The sequence below is a fragment of the Dipodomys spectabilis genome, unplaced genomic scaffold (assembly GCF_019054845.1).
Source record: "Dipodomys spectabilis isolate Male_0828 unplaced genomic scaffold, ASM1905484v1 ptg000422l, whole genome shotgun sequence".
Classification (NCBI taxonomy): Eukaryota; Metazoa; Chordata; class Mammalia; order Rodentia; family Heteromyidae; genus Dipodomys; species Dipodomys spectabilis.
This window is the reverse complement of record NW_024871099.1, coordinates 6,303,991-6,328,091: the sequence shown is the minus strand read 5'-3', so window position 1 is coordinate 6,328,091 and position 24,101 is coordinate 6,303,991. Positions and strand designations below refer to the sequence as shown.

Sequence of the window (24,101 nt, the reverse complement as noted above, 5' to 3'; positions counted from 1 at the left end):
AGGGCGAGGAGGGCTCTAAAGAGGCAGGTTAAGCGGGGTAGACTGAGAGGAAAATTCTGGGAGACGAGGGTTCCGGTAAGAGAATCGAAGACTGAAAGGGAGAAAAGTCGTCTAACAGAGTCTAAAGAAGGGGGGACAAAATGGGAGGGGGAGCTCTGATGAGCAAAGGATTTTAAGAGTGCTCTGGAAGGAAATGGATTCTGGCGGGGGGCAGGATTCTGAGAATCCAGCTTTATTTCTTGCATGAGATTCCTAAATGAAGATTATCCGGGGGATTCTGGAGATACAGAAAAAAAGGAAGATGGTATCAAAGAGCAGAAGGCCCAAGTGCAGAAGTAGAAATCCGTGGCAGTAGGCGGGGCCAGATGCCAGGGGCTCTGTGAGGCTCAGGCCCCGCCCCCTCGACTCCCTAGGGCGTTCCCGCCACCTGCCCAGAGGCCCCGCCCCCAGCCATAAAGCGCTCTTTTTGTCGCAACGCGGCGCTCGGCGCGCCTGCGCAGACCTTAGGAGAAAAAAAAAAAAAAAAAAAAGCAGCCGGGTTGGCCTCACTCTTTCCTTTTCCGGTTGCGGCGCCGCGCGGTGTGGAGCTCGTGTCTGCTTCGTAGCCATGCCGTCCAAGGGCCCGCTGCAGTCCGTTCAGGTCTTCGGACGTAAGGTGAGCCGATCGCGGGCGTCGGGGGATGTCCCGGGTTTGGGGAGACGCCGGTCGGGTGGAGGTTTTCTTGTATTTGGGGGGGGGTGGTGAGCGATCGCCGTGAGAATCGGGGCCTACATTTCCCGTGTTCCTTTCCCCTCCCCCACCCCCCCCACCCCGGTCTCTTTTGCTCCCCACAGAAAACCGCCACCGCCGTGGCCCACTGCAAACGCGGGAACGGCCTCATCAAGGTGAACGGGCGGCCCTTGGAGATGATCGAGCCGCGCACGCTGCAATACAAGGTGCTGGGATCCGGAGGGGCTTTGAGGATCGTGAGCGTACTCCATGATAGAACCAGAGGGAACCTGCATCCGAAAAGGGTCTTTAGGACCACCGCGGGAGAGAATGGGACCCTGGAAACGGGCTTGAGTGCAGAAGATGTCAAAAAGCCGAGTTGGGGAAAGTGGGATCGAGGATGTAACAGGGGAAGGGCGGGTGCTTTGAAAACTTGGTTTGGCGGGGCGCTGGTGACTCACACCGGGTTTTGTTTCTTGCATTAGATTAGGCTGAGATCGGGAAGAATGAAACTCGAAGCCAGCCCGAGCAGGAGACTTTCAACTCCAATTAAGCATCAAAAAGCTGGATGCTGGAGCTGTGGCTCAAGTGGTAGACTACTAGCTCTGAACAAGAAAAACTTAAGAGACAATGACTAGATCCTTAGTTCTCCTAGTTCCAGTAGCAACACAGGGAAGGAAAAAAGAATCCTAGTATGATTGAAGTCTATTCATCTGGGGACCCAAGGTGGCCAGGGAAATAGCAAAATCTATGTATCTTGGAGAAAGATTCTAGAGTATCTAAGATGATGGATGGGGAACACCTCATTCAGCTTTCTGGTGAGACAGGATCACCTGAACTTTTTGCCTAGACTGGCTTCAAAACATAAATATTAACTTTTCTGAATAGGATTACAGGCGTGAGCTACCTGTCTTTATTTTTAAGAGCATGTATTCCTGTGGGAAAGGATTAGTTTTATTCCTGATGAATCTCAAGTGTCTTGTGTGTGTTGATAGTGGGGTTTGAACTTGGGTTCTGGACACTTCCTGAGCTCTTTTGCTCAAATTTAGGCTATACCACTTTGAGCCACAACACCACTTCTAGTTTTCTTGTGGTTAATTGGAAATAAAGAGCCTCACAGACTTTGCTGCCCAGACTGGCTTTGAACCATGATCCTCATATCTTAGCCTCTTGAATAGCTAGGATTGCAGGTATGAGCCACTGTCTCCTGGCTTTCTCAAGGTTTAAGAGTTTGGACAGTTTATTGATCTGTGTTCTTTATTACTTTTTTTTTTTTTTGCCAGTCCTGGGACTTGAACTCATGGACTGAGTGCTATCCCTGAGCTTCTTTGTGCTCAAGGCTAACTCGTGCTTTATCACTTGAGTCACAGCTCTACTTCTGGCCTTTTCTGAGTAGTTTATTGCTATAGGAGTCTTAATGGACTTTGCTGCTCTGGCTGGCTTCAAACTATGATCCTCAGATCTCAGCCTCCTGAAGTAGCTAGGATTACAGGCCTGAAACATCAGTGCCTATTTTGATTGATTGATCGATCGATCGATCGGTCGGTCGGTCGGTCGTGGGGCTTGAACTCTGGGCCTGGGTGCTGTCCCTGAGCTCTTCAGCTCAAGGTGAGGGCTCTACTGCTTGAGCCACAGTGCCACTTCTAGCTTTCTAGTGGTTTATTGGAGATGAGTCTCACAGACTTTCCTGCCCTGCCTGGGCTGGTTTTGAACCGTGATCCTCAGATCTCAACCTCCTGAGTAACTAGGATTACAGGTGTGAGCCACCAGCGCCAGGCTCTGGCTTTATGTTAAAAAGGGAAGAGTAGGGCTGGAAAAGTAGCTCAGTGGTAAAATGCTTGCTTGCATACATGAAGCCCTTAGTTCGATTCCTCAGCACCACAAAAGCAGGAAAGGCTGGAAGTGGTACTGTGACTCAAGTGGTAGAGTGCTAGCCTTGAGCTCAAGAGCCGAGGGACAGCACCCAGGCCCATATCTCAGGCCTCATGACCGACCAAAAAAAGGGGGTGAGTGGGGATATACACACTACAAGGCAGTTAAGAATTAGTAGGATATGAGACTCCTTTGATAGCTGATACTAAATACTGTGTTTTGTTGTTGCTGGTTTGATTGAAGGATTTGCATGTGACCCTGATTGACAATTGGCCCAAAAGCTTCCAGCATAGTGAAGTCTCAAGGTGCACTGGTCTGGTTGCTAGAAACTAGTCCTAAGTGGTCAGGGATGGGGAACCTAGGAAAGTTTGGGAAGGGTTAAAAGGTGTGCTGTAGGTGGCACCACTGGGAAATTTGAAAGGGAAGACAAAGGGGCTGGGAATGTGGCTTAGTGGTTAGAGTACTTGCCTAGCATGCATGAAGCCCTGGGTTCCATTCTTCAGTACCACATACACAGAAAAAGCCAGAAGTGGTGCTGTGGCTCAAGTGGTAGGGCACTAGCCTTGAGTACAGAGGTTCAGGGTTCTAGCCCAGGCCCTGAGTTCAAACTGCAGGGCTGGCAAAAAGAAAAAAAGAATAGGGTACCAGTGGCTCATGCCTGTAATCCCAGCTACTCGGGAAACTGAGATCTGGAGATAGACGTTCAAATCCATCCCAGGCAAGAAAGTTTGTGAGACTCTTATCTCTAATTCAACACCAGGAAACTGGAAGTGGTGCTGTGGCTCAAAGGGTAGAGAACTAATGTTGAGCTAAAGAGCTCAGGGAGAGCCTAGGCCGAGAGTTCAAGACCCATGACTGACCCCAAAAACAGTTTCACTGAACAGAGTGCATGTATGGAGGTCATAAAGGACAGCTGAGTGCTTTTGTTGGTCTAAGAATTCATCCTAGAGGCTGGGAAGAGGTACAACTTCTGATCATTGCTCCTGCTCCTCTATATATAGTTACTGGAGCCTGTTCTGCTTCTGGGGAAAGAGCGGTTTGCTGGCGTGGACATCCGTGTCCGTGTGAAGGGCGGTGGTCATGTGGCTCAGATTTACGGTGAGTCTCAGGTTCTGGACCTGTGGGGCGGGTTAGGTGGTCCTAGGAACAGGACCCACCCTGTCTTAGCCCCCTCTAGTGCAGATACTAACCCTTTATCCTTGCGTGTCTTCACAGCTATCCGTCAGTCCATCTCCAAAGCCCTGGTGGCCTATTACCAGAAGTGTGAGTTGGGAGTCGTTCCCAGTGGGTGATGGGTAATAGGGGGAGGCTAGGGGGAGGAGTCTTGTGGAGTTATCTGTATCTTTACCTTTCTCATCTCCAGATGTGGATGAGGCTTCCAAAAAGGAGATCAAAGACATCCTCATCCAGTACGACCGCACCCTGTTGGTGGCTGATCCCCGACGTTGTGAATCCAAGAAGTTTGGAGGCCCTGGTGCCCGTGCCCGCTACCAGAAGTCCTACCGATAGGCCCATTATGGGGTCCAGATTGGGGCTCACCTTTGTAATAAAGATTGTGGGATTTTAAGGTTTCAGGGACTGTGATGTGCTTTTCTGTGGTGGTGGTGGTGGGTCTGATGGATGGAATGTAAGCAGCTGTCCCCCAGCTCATGGCCAGACTTGATCCCACCCCTCACACCCTCCCCTTTCCTGGAAATGATTTTCAGTACAGGTAGGTGTAGGGTGCAGGCAGTGGTTCTGTTCCATCCTGGAGCCTAATTTTAACTGGGCTTGGGCACTGTCCCTCAGCTCTTCAGCTCAATGTGAGTGCTCTACCGCTTGAGCTGCACAGCACCACTTCTGGTTTTCTGGTGGTGAATTGGAGTCTCATGGACTTTCCTGCCTAGGCTGGCTTTGAACCACAATCCTCAGATCTTAGCTTCCTGAGTAGCTAGGATTATAGGTGTGAGACACCAGTACCGTTTATTTTGATTTCTTGCAGGACTGGGGAATAGAACCCTGGGGTCTTATGCACATGCGACAAGCATTTTTACTATTGAGCTGCACCCCATTCTTAGTGGGTTTTCCCTCTGAGCTCTTGCTCAAACTGGCCTTGAACCCCTGGGCTCAAGGAATAATCTGCCTTAACCATAGGAGTATAGCCCATAGAGTTCCACTACCACACCCACTAACACTGCTATTTTAATAGCAGGAAGAGTGGAGGAAACCTGGAAGGTCAACAGAAATAACAAGGAAAACTACTTTGGCCTGTTACTTAAGTGGATGAGGGCTATGCCCACGTTGAGCTGTTTTGGGACCTGTGTGTGTGTGTGTGTGTGTGTGTGTGTGTGTGTGTATGTGTTTTGCTGGTCCTGGGGCTTGAACTCTGGGCTTGGGCCCTGTCTCTGAGCTCTTTGCTCAAGGTTAGTGCTCTACCACTTGAGCTACAGTTCCACTTCAGCTTTTTTTGAGTAGTTTATTGGAGATGAACCTCATGGGCTTTGCTGTCCTGGCTTAGCTTCAAATGTTGATCCTCAGATCTCAGCCTCTTGATTTGCTAGGATTACAGGTGTGAACTACAAGTGCCCAGCGATTTTTTTTTTTTTTAAGATCTCCCATGTTACTTAGTATGTCCTGGAGCTCACCCTTCTGCTTCAGCCTCCTGTATACTGGGATTATAGACAGGTGCCAGTATTAGCTGCAAGGTTAGTTGTGAGCGTTTTTTTATTTTTTTTGGTCCACTAGTTCTCTTGGTGCCATTCCGCCTTCCTCCCCTAGGGGACACCTGGTAAAAAGTTCTGGCCTCTTTAGATCAGGTTCCTGTGTGTTCTGCATAAGATTTCTCTGGGAGGTTTGTTTTCATGTCTGTAATGGTATTAGCCGGTTTACAGGTTGGATGTGTGGCTCAAAGCCCTGAGTTTTAACCCCTACCCGCCCCCCAAAGTCAATATTAACAAAACCTTTTTGGTATAAGCCAAAAAGGTATAACCCAGTGTCCTGGAGGTTGGGATAGGTTCAAAGCCAGCCTGATCCTAATAGATAATGTGTGTGGCTTAAGCCATTGGTTTCTCCCTTTTGAAGTGCAACAGTAACAAGAAGTAGTTTGCCAAGAGTACATGAGCTGGGCAGCTGGGTGTTCTAGAAAAAATAGGCTATTCATACATATTAGTGGGTCCCCAGAACTCGTCTCCTTTTGGGGAAAGTATGAGAACCCACTCTTTTTCTTTGCTCACTTAACACCTGTCTTGAACATCTGTACCAAGCTAGGTGCTGATCTGGGGCCCTCTGTGGTGGCCATTGCTAGAGGAAGGGTTCTGGGGGAGCAGCCTGGAAGCTACCTTGGGGAGCAGAGATAATGTCTACTACCAATCTTCCCAGCCAATCTCAAGCAAGGCCATGGAGGGCTACACTGCTGCAGTGTTCCTTCAGTGGCCGGCTTTCCATGCATCCGTTTGGCCCCAGACAGCCACGCCTCCACGTGGCCACGCCCCCAGCCACTTGCTGTTCACCAATGGCTGACCAGAACCTTTCCTGGGCAACAGGAGTGAATGGGACATGAGCCCATAGCACCAGGTAGTTGCTGGTCCAGCATTCTGGGATATCCTCGGATGGCTCACTTTGCTAGTCCTGAAGGCAACCTGGGTAGCAGAGTGTTAGGCAGCTCACTCAAGCTCTGAGCTGCAGGTGACTGGGTAAGGAGGGAGTGGGGACCAGGGGACCTTTGTCACCCCCTGGGGTCCTTCAGTAGATTTTTGTGCTGTGGAACCACACCATGAAGTGGGGTTAGAAGATGAAGATACAGGACAAGCCAGGATCCTATTGTTTCTCCTGGAGGGTCCAGAGACCCTCTAACTGAGGTTTCTAGCTGCCTCCCAGAAGCACAGCTGGGACACATCTGGAGAGAGGCCTCTCCCCACCTCCTTCCAGGCCATGAAGCAGACAGTCCCTTCTCTCCCCACCCCCCACCCCTTCCTCCACAAATGCCAGGAATTCCGGCTTCAAGAGGCCCACAGGCCAGGAACTTTCCTTCAGCTGGGAATGTACAGCTGGGGGTGGGTGGAAGGCGTGGGGGGAGAAGGGGAGGCCTAGACTCAGGCCTGACCTTAGGGAGGCCACAGCTCCATCTTCTGCCACTATACAAGGTTTAGGGTCTGCCTCAGTCCCCACGATGCAGCCTGGGTCTTAGTGCACAGTAGCCATGAAACACATGCCAGTAGCTATTTCTAGAATCCCAGCCTTGTGCTGGCTGGCTGCTCTACTTGAGGGAGCTTCCAAAGACTTCTTCCTCCTATACCCCTGGGGGGCAACAAAGGGCCTTGGCACTGGAGACAAGCTCTAGGATGTATCTCAATGAGCTTACAGATTGAGTGCTGCTAGCGTTCAGTTAGGCTCAGCACTTTTGCGATGAGCCAGTTGAAGTTCAGATTCCTAGGCCCTTGCTTTCCAAGTTTTCAGGGCGGGGGGAGTAGGGTGTTGCTATGGTGGGGGGGGACAGATCTGGGGAGAACTGTGATTTAAACAATGCCTTTGGTGAGTCAGATGTTCAGGCCCAGTTGGGCAGTGGCTCACACACCCGCAGCATGCCAACATCATTCCTGGAGGCAGATAATGTTGTCATTTTACAAGACAAGAAAACCCCCCAGAAGCCCACAGAGCCAAATCACCCACCAAGCAGAAAGGTTGGGGCTGAGATGTACAGCCAGGCAACCCCGGGGTGGAAGCAGCTGGCATAGAATTCCAGGGAAAGTTCCACAAGCTTCAAACACACTGCTTAAATCATGTCCTAAAGTGGGCATACCACTGGTGGGTGGGGCAGAAAGATCCTCACATAAAAGACTTTTGTCTCTGGGCTGAATTATTTTGTTAGGGGGTAGGAGTATGTTGAGGAATGATAGAAGGGCCCAAACAAGTGGGTGGGCCCAAGAATTGGAACATTTCATAAGCAGGGGGAAGGAGGGGAAGGGATAGGGATGCCAAGGGAAATCAGACTAATGTGGGGACAGACTTCCCCAAAGATCCAAACCTGGATTGCCTTAAGTTTTGTTTTGGTGCCAGTACTGGGGCTTGAACTCAAGGCCTGGGTGCTGTTCCTGAGCATTTTTTACTTAAGGCCTAATGCTCCACCACTTTGAGCCACAGTCCCACTTCCAATATTTAGGTGGTTCATTGGAGATAAAGAGTCTCACAGACTTTCCTGCCAGGCTGGCTTTGAACTGAAATCCTTAGACCTCAGCCTCCTGAGTAACTAGGATTATGGGCAAGAGCCACTGGAGCCTGGCATGTCTCAAGTGTTAATATGGACTTGTCTCTGAAATGGAGCTGTGGCTCAAGTGGTGAGTGCTAGCCTTGAGCATAAACACTCAGGGACAGCACCCAGGCTCTGAGTTCAAGGCCTCAAACCAGCACACATACTCACAAAAAGGCCAAGTGGGTGAGAGGAACAGATGGACGGTGGCAGAATACCATGAAGTGGATGGACTGCTAAGGGAACAAATCTCAAGGGGTTTCTCCTTGGGACAAGAGTAGTTGTTGCCATGGCTGACCTCAAAAGTCCAGATTGACACAAGTGATTCTCCGAGTAGGCCATCTGAGTAGCTGGGACTACAGGTATGTTTCACCATGCCCAACTTGAACAACACTGCTCAACTTGGAACCTTCCTGGATAACCATCAATGCTAACCCCCTTAAAACCACACTCCAGACTCCAGCAGCCCCAATGTTGGATAATTCTCCAAAGAGCTTGAAGTTCTCCACGCTTCCAGAACCATTGCCCTCGTTAACGTCAGCCCCTTTTCCCACTGATCACATCACCTCCCTCCACTTCCAGAACGGGGACAACTGCACATCATTTCATCATATGAATTAATTCACAAAAGAAACGTGACATCTTCTCCATCCCCTGTGCATCTATGGAGGTCAGAAGAGGAAGGACATCCCAAGGGGCCCGGAAGTCCCCGACACATTCTAGAGTTGTTTGTGGAGTTCGGAGGACCTGGATGGTATTCTGGTTGACTGTCCCGACTGTGTGAAAGCTCACAGGCGTGGAAAGCATATCAGGAGCCACCCCCTGGGCTCTGGGAAGGCCCCCAAGTTCCTGGGTAGGGGGCCAAAAGGGCAGGGTGATTCAACCTGACCTGGGCCTTGGCTGGTCGTAGCCGCCCTCCGCCTCCTACGTGGATACTGACGGTGGTTGCGTAACTCAGCCGTCTTGCTGGAGGGGGCGGAGGCTGGGGCTGGGGGGGTGGGGATGGCGCCCGGGATGTGGGAGCAGAAGAGGACCAGGAACCCCGAGAAGTTAAGGAGACCTCTCCTCCAGGTCCCTGCCGCCGAGCTAAACTCTGGCTGATATATGAGGCGGCCAAATATCGGGAAAGGGCGGTGGCATTGGGGCCCAGGAGCTGACGGGTCGGGGGTGGGGGGCTGCAGGGTGGGGTCGAGTCTGCAGGCTCTGATTTTGTCACAGGAGAGGGCAAGGGACCTCCAGGTTTGGATAAAACCATGGTGGCCTGAACCGGGGGGGACCACCGGTGGAGATGATCTAGAGAATTCTCTTGCTCAGCCAAAGACATGACGGTTGGAATAGGGCTGTCTGGGCAGTTCTGTTGATCCAACAAAGGTGTAGTGGGTTGGGGGGCTTGTGTGTCTGTGAGGCTGTGTCCCTGAAGCAGAGGGGTGGCAGCAGTAGCCCACGAGTCTGGAGGAGCTTCTTGTTTGGGCAAAGGTGGGGGATCTTGGACCCCAATGTCCTTAAGGCCTTGTGGCTGGTGTAACAATGTGGCACCTGTATCCTGACCATCTGGGAGATCCTCAGAGCCAAAAGGTGACGCATTGGCTAACATTGGACAGCTCGGGTGGCCTCCAGCGGCCAGCAGAGGTGAGGCACCTGGACAAGAAATCTCTGCAAGGTCATCTGACAAGGGCAGTAAGGTGGCTGATGGGATCTCATGGTCCACGCTGCTCCCACGTGTTGGCACATGGTGGGTGGCTGGGTCAGAAACAGAGGCTGGGCCTTGATGGTCCTGGCATTCTCTCTGCTCAGCTCCTGGGGAGCTGGCTGGGCTCTGGCTCTCTGGTAGCTCTTCTTGCTCAGCCAATGAGGTGGAAGCTGAATCGGTGACGTTAGAATAGCTTCTCTGCAGGGAAACCTGGCTTCCCAACTGGCTTTGATCGGACCAAGTTGAAACAGCTGGACACTGGACATCTGCAGGGCTGTCCTGTTCACAGGGCAAAGGTGATGGGACTGGAGGCTGGTTCCTGAAGTCTCCTTGTTCCGGCCAAAAGGGAGGTGGCTGAATGTGGCTGCCTAGATGGTCTTGCTCAGGTACAGTTGAGACACCTAGGCTCTGGCCACTCAGGTGGGTTCCCTTAGACAAAGGGGTGGCAGTTTGAAGCAGAGCAGCAGGGCCCAACGGGACAGATTCCTGGGAACAGGTCATAGGGAAGGCCAGCTCACACACTAGCACGTGTCCAAAGGCAGGCGGAGACCCTGTGTGCAAAGCAAACAAAATTAATGCCAAGTGCAGCGGCACACACCTGTAATCCCAACTACGAAAAGCATGACTCTACCTGAACAGGAACTGAAAATGAAAAGGGCTGGGGAAGGAGGGGAGCACATAGCTAGGCAAGCTTGAGACTGATTCTTCAGATGTCTGACAAGCCACCTCTGTAGACCTACCATGTAGCAGATCTCACCTGGCTCAGCCTCCTCTTGGGGCAGACAGGGGGCTGGCTGAGGTTGGGCCAGGACCCGTGGTCGGCGGCGGGGGGCATTGATGGATGCCTGCGTCTCAGCCCTCTGCATCTGCTGGATGCGTTCACTATAAAGCCGGGCCAGTTCTCGAACCCGGGACGCTGCCCGCTCTGAATGTGGGGCTCCTGCCTTGCCACTGCCTCCCCCAAGATCAGAGTCTTCCAGGATCAAGAGAGGCTCGGGGAAGCCAGGCCGGGCCAGACGACCCTGCTCCATAGCCTGCCAGGCACTCCGGATTTCCGAGCAGGAGCGGAATTCCTGTTCATCCGCAAATCCCTGAGCTTGAGTGACATCTTGGGGTTGGAAAGTTTGGGATGAAAATCTTCTCTCTTCCTCCTGCCCTGTCCTGCTTCCTGAAGAGGGATCCCCCAGTTTTCCAGGATCGTTGGCACAGATGAGTTCTGGTCCTGGGAGCCAGGAGTCATGGGGGACAGAGGAAGGGTTGGGGACATCAGAGCCACTAGTTATGGCTGGAAAGCAGGGCACTTGAGGAATGTCAGGGAGGCTGTGGACATCCGGGACCTTGGGAAGGCTGGCAATGTCTGGCATGTCAGCTGTGTTGGAACTTTCTAGTTCCTCTAAGACGTGGAGTGGAGAAGGCTCCCTTTCATCCATCTCCAGTTCTTCCTCTTCTTCCTCTTCTTCTTCTTCCTCCTCCTCCATCTCCTCTTCTGAAGACTCTCTGTCGGGCAAGGATGTGAGGGCTTTGCTGTCATCTGGCGCTTTTGGGGTATCTCCAGGGAACTTGGAAATGTCATGGGTAGCTGGCTATAGTGGACACAAGAAAGATGCCAAAAGTTATCTGGAGTCAGGAGTTGTTGGCTTAAGTGGTAGAGCACCAGTCTTTTTTATTTTTTTTGGGGGGGGGTCTGATCGTGGGGCCTGGGCGCTGTCCCTTAGCTCTTCAGCTCAAGGCTAGCACTCTACCACTGAGCCACCTTCCTAGCCCGAGCACCAGTCTTGAGTAAAAAAAGCTAACAGGCAGGGCTGGTAGAGTGCTTGCCTTGCATGCATGAGGCCCTGGGTTCAATTCCTTAGCCCCACATAAGCAGAAAAAGACGGAAGTGGCACTGTGGCTCAAATGGTAGAGCACTAGCCTTGAGCTGAAGAGCTGAGGGACAGCGCCCAGGCCCAGAGTTCAGGCCCCACGACCAACAACAACAACAAAAATGATGCCCCGCTCACCCCTGGATCCCGAAGGCCTCTCTGGCTCAGCAGTTCCAAGATTTCCTCGGTGATGGAAGTCCCTGAGGGATCCAGTGAGGGGGGCCCAGGGTCCTCTGGGTCTTCCCGGGGTCCAGAAGCTGGAACTGGTGGCTGTGGCTCTGAGGAGGGGTAAAGTTCCTCTTCACTGCCATCATGCTGTGAAAAGGGGAGATGGTGAGAGCCAGAAGGGTCTTTTTCTCTCTTCTCTGTCCTTCTTTCCTTCCTTCTTCCCTCCCTCCCTCCCTCAAGTACTGGGACTTGGAACTCAGGGCCTGGGCACTGTCCTTGAACTTTTTTTTTTTTTGGTTGGTCATGGGGCTTGAGCTCTGGGCTTGGGCGCTGTCCCTGCGCTCTTCAGCTCAAGGCAAGTGCTCTACCACTTGAGCCACAACACCACTTACAGTTTTCTAGTGGTTTATTGGAGATAAGAGTCTCACAAACTTTCCTTCCCAGGCTGGCTTTGAACCAAGATCCTCAGATCTCAGCCTCTTGAGTAGCTAGGATTACAGGCAAGAGCCACCAGCACACAGCTAGAGCTTTTTTCTTTTTCTTGCTGGTCCTCTGGGCCTGGTAACTGTCCTGAGCCTCTTTTGCTCAAGGCTAGCATTCTACCACTAGCTTATTTTTTGTTTATGTGTACTGAGGTATCAAAACCAGGGCTTCATGCATGCTAGGCAAGTACTCTACCACAAAGCCACATTTCTGGCCCCCTGGCTCTAGCTTTTTTTTTTTTTTTTTTTTGGGTCCGGTCGTGGGGCCTGAACTCTGGGCCTGGGCGCTGTCCCTCAGCTCTTCAGCTCAAGGCTAGCGCTCTACCACTTGAGCCACAGCGTCACTTCCGGCTTTTTTCTTTTTGCTTATGTAGTGCTGAGGAATCGAACCCAGGGCCTCAGGCATGCAAGGCAAGCACTCTACCACTGAGCCACCTTCCCAGCCCTAGAGCTTTTTTATAATAAGCGTTTTACTAACTTTTGTCCAGGGGACCTGAAACCATGATCCTCCTATCACTGAGTACCTGAGATTACAGGCATATGTCATGGAACTCAGCTTAGACCCCTTTCTTTTGTGGACTCCCAACAGCCTGGACCCTAAGTTCCTTTCTCCATCAGGAGTCTGAGGTCCCCAAAACTTTGTCTTGGGATATTTCTTACCTTGAATCTAGGCTTAGCTGGGATGGAGAGAGGAAGAAAAGAAAAGATTTAATGAGCTGTAAGAATAAGATTTATTCCTTGTGTGTGTGGGGGGTGGTGAGGAGGCCCTTCCCCTAATCCCACCTCACCCATTCATTGCAGGCATTCCCCTGGGGGAAGAGACAGACAGACAGACAGATGGACAGACATGGACCCATCACTGACCGTCCTGTGGGAACGTGACGTAAGGGTCTTTCAGCGGTTCTAGGGAGGAGAACAGCAGTGTAAGGAGCCAGGTCTCACTAGAACCCCTGGGGTAGCTCTAGGAGTTTCCCCTGGGGTTACTTACCAGATTGCCTATAGCCACGGCGACTGGCAGAGAGCCCAGGAGATGGAGCTGGAAGAATCAGGCAGAATCCAGCATGAAGCAGGTACCAGGCTCCCAGGGTAAGCAGGAACAATGAATACCCAGGCTCCATCTTTTTTTTTTTACCTGTGTTCCTTCGGCCAGGGGTGAAAATTCTAGCATCTCGAGGCCGGGGAGACCCAAGGGGAGGTGTAGGGGGCTCAAACACAGGCTTGCTCTTTGGAGCACCTGTAGGGAAGAGTTTGGGGGAGCTAGCTTATGCAGGTTTCTTTACCTACACTTGCCCGTGCCCCCAGCCCCAGGCCCCAACTCACAGTGAAGGCTGTTTTCCAAAAGAACTTGCTTTGCCTGAAAGACACCAGGATGTGCAGTTGGGGATGGGGTGGTGAGGGGCTTGTGTTCAAGATGGTTGACTGGGAATCCTTAGCACAGTGCTAGTTGGTAAATTTAATCATCTTTCCACATGAGAATATTAAGGCCAAGAGAAGGGAAATGAAAGGACTGGAAATGTGGCTCAAGGGTTGGAGAACCTGCCTCCTATGAGTGAAGTCCTGGGTTCGAGTCCAAGAGCCCACAACAGAGACTTGGCAGAGCTGGAATTTAAACCTAGGATGTGCCTGGAGCAGGTGGCTCATGAGTATCATCCTAGATTAAGGTCCAAAGCCACTCTAGGCAAGCAAGCTGTGAGATTTTTTTTTTTTTTTGGGGGGTCCGGTCGTAGGGCCTGAACTCTGGGTCTGGGCGCTGTCCCTCAGCTCTTCAGCTCAAGGCTAGCACTCTACCACTTGAGCCACAGCGCCACTTCTGGCTTTTTTCTTATGTGGTGCTGAGGAATCAAACCCAGGGCCTCGAGCATGCAAGGCAAGTGCTCTACCACTGAGCCACCTTCTCAGCCCCAAGCTGTGAGATTTTTATCTGGAAGTGGTGGTGTGCCTCAAGTAGCAGAGATCAGTCTTGAGCAAAAACGCTCAAGGAAGACAGTGCCCAGGTCTTAAGTTCAAGCCCCAGGACTGGCACAAAAGCAGCGTAATTTATTTTATTTTGGCGCCAGTTTGGGGGCTTGAACTCAGGGTCTGGGCTCTGTCTCAGAGCTTCTTTTTGCTTAAGGCTAGCACTCTACCAAGTGGGCCACAAGAGCAATACTTCTGTTTTTTTTTTTGTTTTGTTTTTGTTTGTTTTGTTTTTGTTGGTCCTGCGGCTTGAACTCTGGGGCTGGGCTCAGTCCCTCAGCTCTTCAGCTCAAGGAGAGCACGCTATCACCTGAGCCATAGCGCCACTTCCAGTTTTCTGGTGGTTTATTGGAGTTGAGTCTCACAGACTTTTCCTTTCCAGGCTGGCTTTGAACTGCAATCCTCAGATCTCAGCCTCCTGAGTAGCTAGGATTTATAGGCGTGAGAGCCACCAGTGCCTGGCACTTCTGGCTTTTTCTGAGTCACTTTTATTGGAGATAAGACAAGTCTCATGGACTTTCCTGACTGGACTGGCTTTGAACCCTGATCCTAAGATCTCCTGAATAGCTAGGATTACAGGCGTTAGCCACTAAGCCTGGCTAGAAGACCCTCTGTACTTGAGTGCCCCCGCTATGGCACGAGATGTACCTTGGCAGGGATGGAGGCGGGGTGGTTCTCAAAGAAGAGGCGCTGGAGGCAGTGAATCCAGAGGCGCTTCTCTTCTTGGTTCTTGGCCTAGAGATGCAGTTAAGGAGCTAGGAGCCAGGTCTGGGGTGAGGGCGGGGCCCCAGCCAGCCCCGCCCACCCCACGCTCACCTGAAGCAGATGCCTGTGTTTGGGAATGGTCAGATCGGACACCTTGAACCCCAGAGGGTCTCGAGGACTCTCGCTCACACTCAGGTTACAGCACTGCGAGGGGAGAAAGACAAGCTGACAGCTCTCTAGACTCCTTCTTTCTCTTCCCCCACGGAGACCTCTCTTGGGGATAAATCCAGGTTGTTCCCAGAAGCTCTCGGCTCACAGCTGATAGCTCCTGTTGCCCGCTGATCTCGCTTTATTAGTTGGATGGTGATTATTTTTCCAGAAATGGAACCCAGATCCTTGCTTACATGTGAGGCAAGTGTTCCAACCCTGGGCTACATTCCCAAACCCTGGCCTGGCCTCCAGCACTTTTCTGTTTCTGTCAGTCATGGAGCTTGTACTCAGGGCCTGGGTGCTGTCCCTAAGTTCTTCTGCTCAAGGTTAGTGCTTTACCACTTTGAGCCACAGCTCCACTTCCAGTTTTCTGGTGGTTAATGAGATTTTCCTGCCTGGGCTGGCTAGGAACTTTGATCCTCAGATCTCAGCCTCCTGAGTAGCTAGAATAAGAGGTAGAGGATAGACTACCATGGGTGACTATTTTTCTTTTTTTGGCCAGTCCTGGGGCTTGAACTCAGGGTCTGAGCACTGTGCCTGAGCTTCTTTTTGCTCAAGGCTAGCACTCTACCACTTAAGCCACAGCACCATTTCTAGCATTTTCTATTGATGTGGCACCGAGGAATGGAACCCAGGGCTTCGTGCATGCTAGGCACGCACTCTACCACTGAGCCACCTTCCCAGCCCCCTCTGTTTTTGAACACTGAACTTGAACTATGATCCTCCCTTCTCTGCCTAAGTAACTGGAATGGCAGATGTGAGGCACTGCACCTGGCTTTGCTTCCCATTGTGGCCCCTGCTCCTCCATCCCCAGACTTACAAAGATATGACCCTTGTAGGCATATTCTGGTCCCCGACGTTTGGCGATGAGCAGCATCCTTGAGAACAAGAAGAGCAGTCTCTCCCCTCCTCTCAGTCGGGGGCCGCCCCCTCGGAAGGCTCCCTCCAACACCAGCTCCCCAAAGGCGCTGAGCTCTGGGCCAGTCCAGCCCCCCAGCCGCCGCTGCACTTCCTGCTGGGACCCACGCCCAGGCCCAGAGCCAGGCCCAAGCACGGACAGGCCAAGATGGGGAGGTTAGTGACAGGGATCTGCTCGTCCCAGTCCCATCCCCCCCCCTCCAAGGCTGTACCCCCTTCTCTCAGTCAGCCAGCCTGGCCACCCCCAGGTCCACCTGGAGGCGAGCTGCATGCTCCTGTTTCCGCTTCATGTCATTGATGTACCATGCCACGGCGGTCATAGACACGATGGCTTCTTCCACCATCTCCCGGCTGCCAGTGCCCGGGCCCTCAGCCCAGTGCTTACCTAGTTCCTGCCAGGCATCCGCCAGGCACACAGGATGAGGAAGAAGAAGAGAGACAGACAGAGACAGGTAAAGGGAGAAGCTAAATCAGATGCCAGTGTCCCATGCCTGTCACCCTAGCTACTTGGGAGGCTAAGATCTGAGGATCACCACTTGAGGCCAGCTGGAGTAGGAACCTCTTAGCCAGGTGCTGGTGGCTCCACCTGTCATCCTAGCTACTCAGGAGGCTGAGATCTGAGGATCGAGGTTCAAAGCCAGGGCAGGGAAGTCCATCAGACTCTTTCCTCCAATTAACCACTAGAAATCCCAAAGTATAGCTGTGGCTCAAGTGGTAGAGCACAAAAGCTCAGTGACAGCACCCAGGCCCTGAGTTCAAACCCCATGACTGACCAAAAAACAGCAAAAAAAAAAAAAAAAAAAACCCTCTTTTCTCCCATGAACCACCAAAATACTGGAAGTGGAGGTGTGACTCCAGTGGTAGAACACCAGCCTCCCGTGGATAAAAACCAAGTGAGAGCCAGGTGCCAGTGGCTCACACCTGTCATCCTAGCTACTCAGGAGGCTGAGATCTGAGGATCACAGTTCAAAGCCAGCCCGGGCAGGAAAGGCCATGAGACTCTTATCTCCAATGAACCACCAGAAAACTGGAAGTGGCGCTGTGGCTCAAGTGGTAGAGCACTCGCCTTGAGCTGAAGAGCTCAGGGACAGCGCCCAGGCTCAGAGTTCAAGCCCTACAACCGACAAAAACAAAAGATATAAAAAGCAAGAAAAAACTATAAGGGGCTAGGGTCTGTGCACCCAAAGGTGGGGATGGATGGGACCTTCCCGGATCCCTGCCCAGTGCCCGTCTCCGGGGACCACAGCTGACCTGCAGCAGGAGATGGTACTTGAGGATGCGCTGGACGGGTTTCAGGAGGAAACTCTGTAGGGGCAGCGAGTGGCGCAGCTGGGCCTGGCGCTCTCGCAGCCACATGGCAGCTGGCGGAGACACAGACAGCTCCCGGAGCAGGGCCAGGGAGCTGCGGGCACAGCACCCATCAGCAGGGCCTGGCAGCTTCCAGGAGGCAGGGCTGGGAGGGGGTGGTCAGCGAGCGGCCAGGATCGGGGTTGGCAGCGAGGGTCTGGCAGGGCTCAGGGCTCAGTGTGTGACTGGGTGGGTCAGAGGGGAGGCCCCTGAGTCCTGGGCACTGGCTTGGTGCCCATCAGGGACTCCTTGTCCACCCCTCACCTTGGGTAGTTCATGCAGTACAAGGTGTAGATGTCAAAATCCTCACTCTGTTGGGGAGGGGGTCAGGGAGACAGGGGAGGAGTCAGGGAGACACCAGACCAAGTCTGAGTTTCCCATTGCCCTCTGTAGTCCAGGCCCCATCCTGAGAGGTCATCTACTCGGTCCCCCCTCCCCCCCCCCAGCCATTCCCCGGCCCACACTCACCCTCTGCACAAAGCACTCGGCGATGCCCCCTGCACTGCTGCTGCCTTCCAAGTCCTCCAGGAGCTCGCTGTGGGGGAGGGGAAGGGTGAGGACTGCCCCCCCCCCCCAATCATCTCCTCCATCTCCAACCAGGGAGGACACCAAAGAGCACTGTGGGTAATAGTGATGGCCACTAGCTTCTCACAGGAGGAAGGCTGATCCAGAGAAAGGGGCTAGAATGTTACTGAAGGCTTTGTCTCCTAGCTGGCATGAGTTTGGAGGGAGGAGGGGAGTTTCATGGCCTGGAGGAGGGGAGTATTCTGATCTCCCCACAACCTATACTATAGTTTTTCTTTTTTTGGTGCTGGTCCTGGGGCTTGAACCCAGAGCTTGGGAGCTGTCAGTGTTTAAGCTTTTGTGCTTAAGGCTGACGCTCTACCACTTGAGCCACAGATACAACTTCCAACTTTTTGGTGGCTCATTGGGGAATAAGAGTCTCACAGACTTTCCTGCCCAGGCTGGCTTTGAACCTTGATCTTCAGACTCTTGAGTAGCTAGAATGACAGGTGTGAGCCCCTGGCAGCTGGTTTATAAGTCTTTTACTCATTGATTACTAACTCAGGGACCGAAGCCAGGGCCCCCTGGATGCTAGGTTAGTGCTCTACCACACGTGCCACACTCAAGTTTTGGTTTTCCTGCCCCCCTCCCCCCCCAGTCTTGAGGCTTAAACCCAGGGTCTGGGCACTGTCCCTGAGCTTCTTTTGCTCAAGGTTAGCACTCTACCACCTGAGCCACAGCACCACTTCCAGCTTTTTCTGTGTATGTGGTACTGAGGAATGGAACCTAGGGCTTCATGCATGCTAGACAAGCACTCTACCACCAATCCACAATCCCAGCCCCTCAAGTTCTTATTTTTAAGTTCTAGTCATTAGGACAAAGCCCCTCCCCCCCTCTTTTCTTTTTTTTTTTTGCCCAGGCTGGCTTCAAACTATTGTTCCTCCTGCCTCTACTTCTTGAGTGGCTGGGATTATAGGTGTGAGTCACTGATCACCATTCTCAGCTCTGAAGCTACAATGACCTTAACAGCCTGTGGCAACCCTAAAACTGAGTCAAGGCACTGGGAGGCAGGATCCTCAGCATCATTCAGCCCTCCATGTCTGCATGGTTTCCTAGGTAACTGGGAAAGTTCACTGACCATACCAATGCTCCATGGATCATGGCCTTGAGGCTCCAGGGGACTCTCGGATTCAGCCCTGAGGCCAGATCTAATACTAAGACTCCCCCCATGTTGACCCTTGGTTCTTGTCCCAGTGTGGGGAGGACCTCATCTCAATGCTGTAAGCACTCACCCCAACTCTGGGTCCTATCTCCCCAGCATGATCCTGGTCTGGTGTCACTTACACCAACCAAGACAGGGGATCCCCCAACCTCCCCCCTCCCACCCCTGACCTGTTGAACTCGTAGATATCCTCGATATTGGCGAACAGTGTGCCCACTTGTTCCACACTCAGCCCCAGGACCCCACCGCCATCCAGCAGGGGCCCGAGGTAATCCTGTGGGGCAAATCACGTGTGTTAATGATTAGGGTTCGGGGTCTGGCCTAAAGCTTCCCACTGCCCCCCACTTCCCAGGATGCTGGCACCTCACCTCCACGATGCTGCGGAGGTCCCTGACATAGGCGCGCTCCGTCTCCACGATCTCACGGGCCACACGCTCCAATCTCGAGGGTTTTGCTGACCCTGGGGTCCCCATGGGCGACAGGTGCAGGCGGATGGGGGGCCCTGGCAGGGGCTCTGGCTTGGAGGATGGGCAGACTGGGGTAGGCCCCGGGGCTGGGTCTCCCTCAGAGCCCACTGTGCTGAGAGAGGTGGAGCTCCCAGAACCTCGGGGAGAGGCCATGGCCGGGGCTGCAGAAATGGGGAGGAGATCAGGGTTTCTCCTTCAAATGCCCCCACCCTCATCCAGACAGCATTTCCTGGTGGTCCCTCCTCCTCCCTTCCCTCCCACTACCTTGTCTTTCTTTCTTACTTTTTGTCAATTGTAGGGCTTGAACTCAGGGCCTGGGTGCTGTTCCTGGGCCTCTCTGTGCTCAAGACTAGCACTCTATCACTTGAGCCACAGCACCACTTCTGATTTTTGAGTAGTTAATTGGAGATCAGTGTCATGGGAACTTTTCCGCCCAGGCTGGCTCAAACCACAAGTCTCAGATCTCAGCCTCCAAAGTAGCTAGGATTTCAAGCGCCTGGCTTGCCCTATCTTTCATTCAGTCTTATCAAACTATTCAGAAGATCTGAGGATCCTGGTTCAAAGCCAGACCAGGCAAACAAATCTGAGGTACACTTAACTCCAAGTAACCAATAAGAAGCTAGAAGTAGGCCAGATGCCAGGAGCTCACACCTGTAATCCTACTCAGATATGAAGATGGTGGTTTGAAGCCAGCCCTGGCCGGAACAGTCCATGAAACTCTCTATCTCCAATTAACTACCAAAAAAGTCGAAAGCAGAGCTATGGTTCAAGTGGTAGAGTGCTAACCTTGAGCAAAAAAAGCTCAGAGACAGCACCAGGACCTGAGTTCAAGCCCCAGGATTGGTAATAAACAAAGTACAAGTGGAATCATAGTTCAAGTGGTAGAGCTCCAGCATTCTGAGTGAAAAAGTCAAGAGTCAGAGACCCTGCCAGGTGCCCATGGCTCACATCTGTAATCCTAGCTACTCAGGAGGTTCAGATCTGAGGATCACAGTTCAAAGCCAGCCCAGTCAGGAAAGTTTGTGGAACACTTATATTCCTCTAATCAGCAAAAAAGCCAGAAGTCGAGCTGTGGCTCAAGTGGTAGAGTGCTAGCCTTGAACAAAAGAAGCTCAGGGGACAGTGCCCAGGCCCTGGGTTTAAGCCCCAGGACCAGCAAGAAAAAAAAAATAAGTTTGAGGGGCTGGGAAGGTGACTCAGTGGTAGAGCGCTTGCCTTGCATGCATGAGGCCCTGGGTTCGATTCCTCAGCACCACGTAAGCAGAAAAAGCCAGAAGTGGTGCTGTGGCTCAAGTGGTAGAGCACTAGCGTTGAGCTAAAGAGCTGAGGGACAGCACCCAGGTCCAGAGTTCAGGCCCCACGACCAATTTCCCCCCCCCCCAAAAAAAAGTTTGAGACCCTAAGCTCAAGCTCCAGTACTCGCACAACAGTAAATGATTTAGTTCCTTCAACTACCCATGTGTTCTCTCTGTTCTCCATTCCTGTAATTCACCTCCGAGTATCAACCAGATAGATCTTTCTGAATCTGTCCATCTGACCTGTCAACATAAAGGGCTAAACTCCTCTTCATGCCTTCAGGTTAAAGTCCAAACACCTTCGCTTTATGCACTGTGACCAGAACAGACTTCCTTCAGGCTAGATCTTTTCCCATGACCACACCACATGTCAACTTGTAATTATTTAAGGCAGCTACTCTGGGCCTTTGCACATACCATTCGCCCTGCGCACAGAATACTTCCTTGTTTTCTGCCAAATTCCTTTCTCCTAAGGTTTTATGGCTGTTTAGTTGTACTCGCCTCCAGAAGCTCCCAAGACTGGACTCCCACAGCCTGTAAGCAGTGGGGGGGAAGGGGTCTCCCCTCTCTCAGTTCAGGACTCCCTCCTTCTGGAGGCCAAGAGTAGAAATAAGCATTGGGCCAGGTAGGGTAGAGCGAGACATTCTGTCTTTTCTGTGTGTGTTTGTGCTGGTAGGCCTTGAACTCAGAACCTGGGCACTGTCCCTGAGCTCATTCCCTCCAGGCTGCTGTCCTACCACTTGAACCACAGCACCACTTCCGGCTTCTCTACTGGTTAATGAGTGAAAACAGTCTCAAGGGCTTTCCTGCCATGACTGGCCTTCACCCAGGATCCTCCGATCGCAGCCTCCAGAATAGCTAGGATTACAAGTGTGAGCCACCAAGCGCCTGGGCTCCTCAGCCTTACCTTGACTGCACTTTTACCACCACAAGGGCTCGGTGTGGCCCTCCTCTCCCCCCTCCCAATGTGAGATACTCACCTGTGTGAGTGTGGCACACAGCTGGGCAGTCACTCTGGAGGCCGGGGCTGGGTTTAGCCAGGCTCAGCCCCCGAGCCCCCTCAGGCATGGCTGAGGGGCACAGCAGCGACCTGAGGAAAACACCACCATCACCCCCTTTTTTTTTGGGTAGAAGAACCCTTCCCCCCAAGGGGGCCAACCCAAACTCACCAAGATGCAGGGTTACTTAATAGGAAGTTGGTTTAAATCCACTGAGAGAGGGGTGAAGGGAAGGAGGGAGGGAGGAAGAGAGAGAGATAGAGGGGGGGGTAGAGAAAAGAGAGCGACCCCTGGGAATAAGTTAGGAGGGAAACCCACGCCAAAGGACTAGGAAAAAACCTACGGAAAATGACGGGAAGATTAAGACAAAGGGGCTTGAAGACAAGCCAGAGTCCCAGCAGCGAGAAGTCCCCGTGGGGGGGGGGGTGAGGGAGGGCCTGGGGTGGGGGTGGGTATCAGCGATCCTGGGAACGTTCGGGCTCCGGCTGGGAGCGCAGGCCCAGGGGCAGAGCTGGGAAAAGCCGTGGGCGGGAGGCCGCGGGGTCCCCGGGGAAGGCGGAGGCTGGGTGGGGGTGGGGGGACCGGATGCCGGGGTCCTGCGCGCGGCTCCCTCCTCCCCCCTCCCTCCCCGTCCGGCGGCGCTGCCGGGGCGCTGGCCCCGAGCTCTCTACCTCCCCCCCAGCTCCCCCCTTCCTCGGATCCCACCCCACCCGCGGTCCCGCCGGCGCCTCCGCTCGCCCCCCGCCGGCACGCCCCCTCATTGTTCAGCGGCGGCGGCGCCGCCCCCTCCCCCGGCCCCGGGGCCCCGCGCTGCCAGCTCCGGAACGGGGGAGCCCGGGCTGCGAGCCGCCCTCTCCCCCCCCCCCCACGCGGTACCCCCGACTCGCGGTGGTGATGGTGGTGGGGGGGCTGGTGGTGAACTTGTGGTTCTCCAGAATCTGAGGATCCTCTCGGCCGAGTTTCTTGATGTTCTCAGGAAGGGATGCTGCGAATTTCGACTGTGGTTTCAGATGTTGGGGGGGGGAAGAGGGGGAGGGGGGCGGGTCGCTGGGGACCCAAATTCTTGAAGGAAAGGGGGGGGGCTCGGATTCCTGAGAGTTCCCCCCTAAGACTTAAAGAGGAGGCCGAGAGCAAGCAGAAACCATCCTAAAACGCGGAGCGCCAGGATCGCAAAGTTCTGGGTCTTCTGGAAGTGATGGGAGGAGCCACACCCCAAAACAGATTGACTGGGGCGCTACAGGTCCAGATCGATCCCAAGTTATTCTCAACTCGCCCGTCACCCCCCCCCCCCCCGCCGAGGGTGGGGAGGGAGAAGTTCAGTTTTGGGGGGCTCGGATTCGGGCAAGTCCTGGATGCTGAGGTCTTCAAGCTCGGGTGCAGGCTGGACGGGCGGTCGGCCTCCAGGGGTCCCCAATCTTCCAGGAGGGGGCGCTGGGCATCCGAGGTCCTCAAAGTGGGGTGCGGGGTGCCTGGACTTGGAGGTCTCTCTCTCAAGCCGTCCTGAGGCGATTCCGGATCCCCAGGTCCGAGACTCTGGCCCTGGGATGATGGGTCGCACCCGGGATCCGTAGTGGGGATCGCGCCACAGCCACGGCCGGGAGAATTAGGTGCCCGAGGTGGGATAGGGGGGCGGTCACCCAAAGCTTCCCAACCCTCCACCCCCCCCTCCCACCTACCCGGCCGCCCCGGCTCACATCCTGTTCCCGCCCGCGAGGGGGAGGGGCCGCCTTCCGGCCGGCCCGCCAACAAAGGGTTAAGGCGCCGCGCGCCTCCTTGGTTCATGTATATTCATGAGATCGATGGGCGGGGTCTCCAGCAGGCCGCAGCCCACATTCCAAGCGCGGCGGCGACTTTTCTCCCTTTTACAGCTAAGAACTGGCGAGGCGTGAGAATCCGGAACTGGTCGTGCTCTTTCTCCGATTGGTCACAAGAAACGTTTCTATTTACATATGCAACACAGGGCGGAACTGTCTAGAGAGGTCACGTGGCCTCCCGCAAGTGAAGGACGCCGTGGCGGAGGGGTGCGGCCGGAGCTCCAGTGGCGCAATCGGTTAGCGCGCGGTACTTATAAGACAGTGCTAGGCGGAGCCATGCCGAGGTTGTGAGTTCGATCCTCACCTGGAGCACTTTTTGATTTTTACCTCCTTGGGACACGGTTTTCTCTTTTCTGTTACGTTGTTGTTTCTGCTCTTGTGATTTTTTTTTTTTTTGCTTTAGCGACAGAGTTTTTGCTACGTAGCCGAAGCTGTCCACGAATTTGCCAGTCTTCCTAGTATCTAGATTTATTTCTAGGTATACACTACCACACTAGGTTTTTATTCTTTTAACCTGGAGTCTTCTTTTTTTTTTTTTAAGCTTTCTCATTCGTGTTAACTTTTTCACGTCGTAAATCAACCAAAATGCACCACTCAGAGGAAAGGGACGTTTTCATTTACATTTTGTTTTGTAGTGTGGAATGGTGCCGTTACATGT

At 53.2% G+C, this 24,101-nt stretch overlaps 2 protein-coding genes and 1 non-coding gene across 3 annotated transcripts; 2 read left to right on the top strand and 1 right to left on the bottom strand.

Moving 5' to 3' along the window:
• Positions 1-525: 525 nt before the first annotated feature.
• Positions 526-4,152, top strand: Rps16 (ribosomal protein S16). Its single transcript, XM_042667805.1, has 5 exons — positions 526-655; positions 835-936; positions 3,583-3,679; positions 3,797-3,844; positions 3,945-4,152. The coding sequence occupies exons 1-5, from the start codon at positions 608-610 to the stop codon at positions 4,088-4,090; spliced, it is 441 nt and encodes a 146-aa protein (XP_042523739.1). The 5' UTR covers positions 526-607; the 3' UTR covers positions 4,091-4,152.
• Positions 4,153-8,521: 4,369 nt separating this feature from the next.
• Positions 8,522-22,058, bottom strand: Plekhg2 (pleckstrin homology and RhoGEF domain containing G2). Its single transcript, XM_042668166.1, has 18 exons — positions 21,612-22,058; positions 19,238-19,497; positions 19,040-19,143; positions 17,612-17,678; positions 17,408-17,454; positions 17,048-17,198; positions 16,051-16,188; positions 15,699-15,890; positions 14,780-14,872; positions 14,612-14,698; positions 13,328-13,361; positions 13,140-13,241; positions 12,996-13,043; positions 12,872-12,910; positions 12,668-12,684; positions 11,496-11,672; positions 10,253-11,078; positions 8,522-10,046 (listed from the first exon to the last, which is right to left on the bottom strand). The coding sequence occupies exons 1-18, from the start codon at positions 21,697-21,699 to the stop codon at positions 8,614-8,616; spliced, it is 3,903 nt and encodes a 1,300-aa protein (XP_042524100.1). The 5' UTR covers positions 21,700-22,058; the 3' UTR covers positions 8,522-8,613.
• Positions 22,059-23,661: 1,603 nt separating this feature from the next.
• On the top strand, positions 23,662-23,755 carry Trnai-uau. The gene is made up of 2 exons: positions 23,662-23,699; positions 23,720-23,755. It is a non-coding gene; the product is annotated as a tRNA-Ile (tRNA).
• The last annotated feature ends 346 nt before the right edge of the window (positions 23,756-24,101 follow it).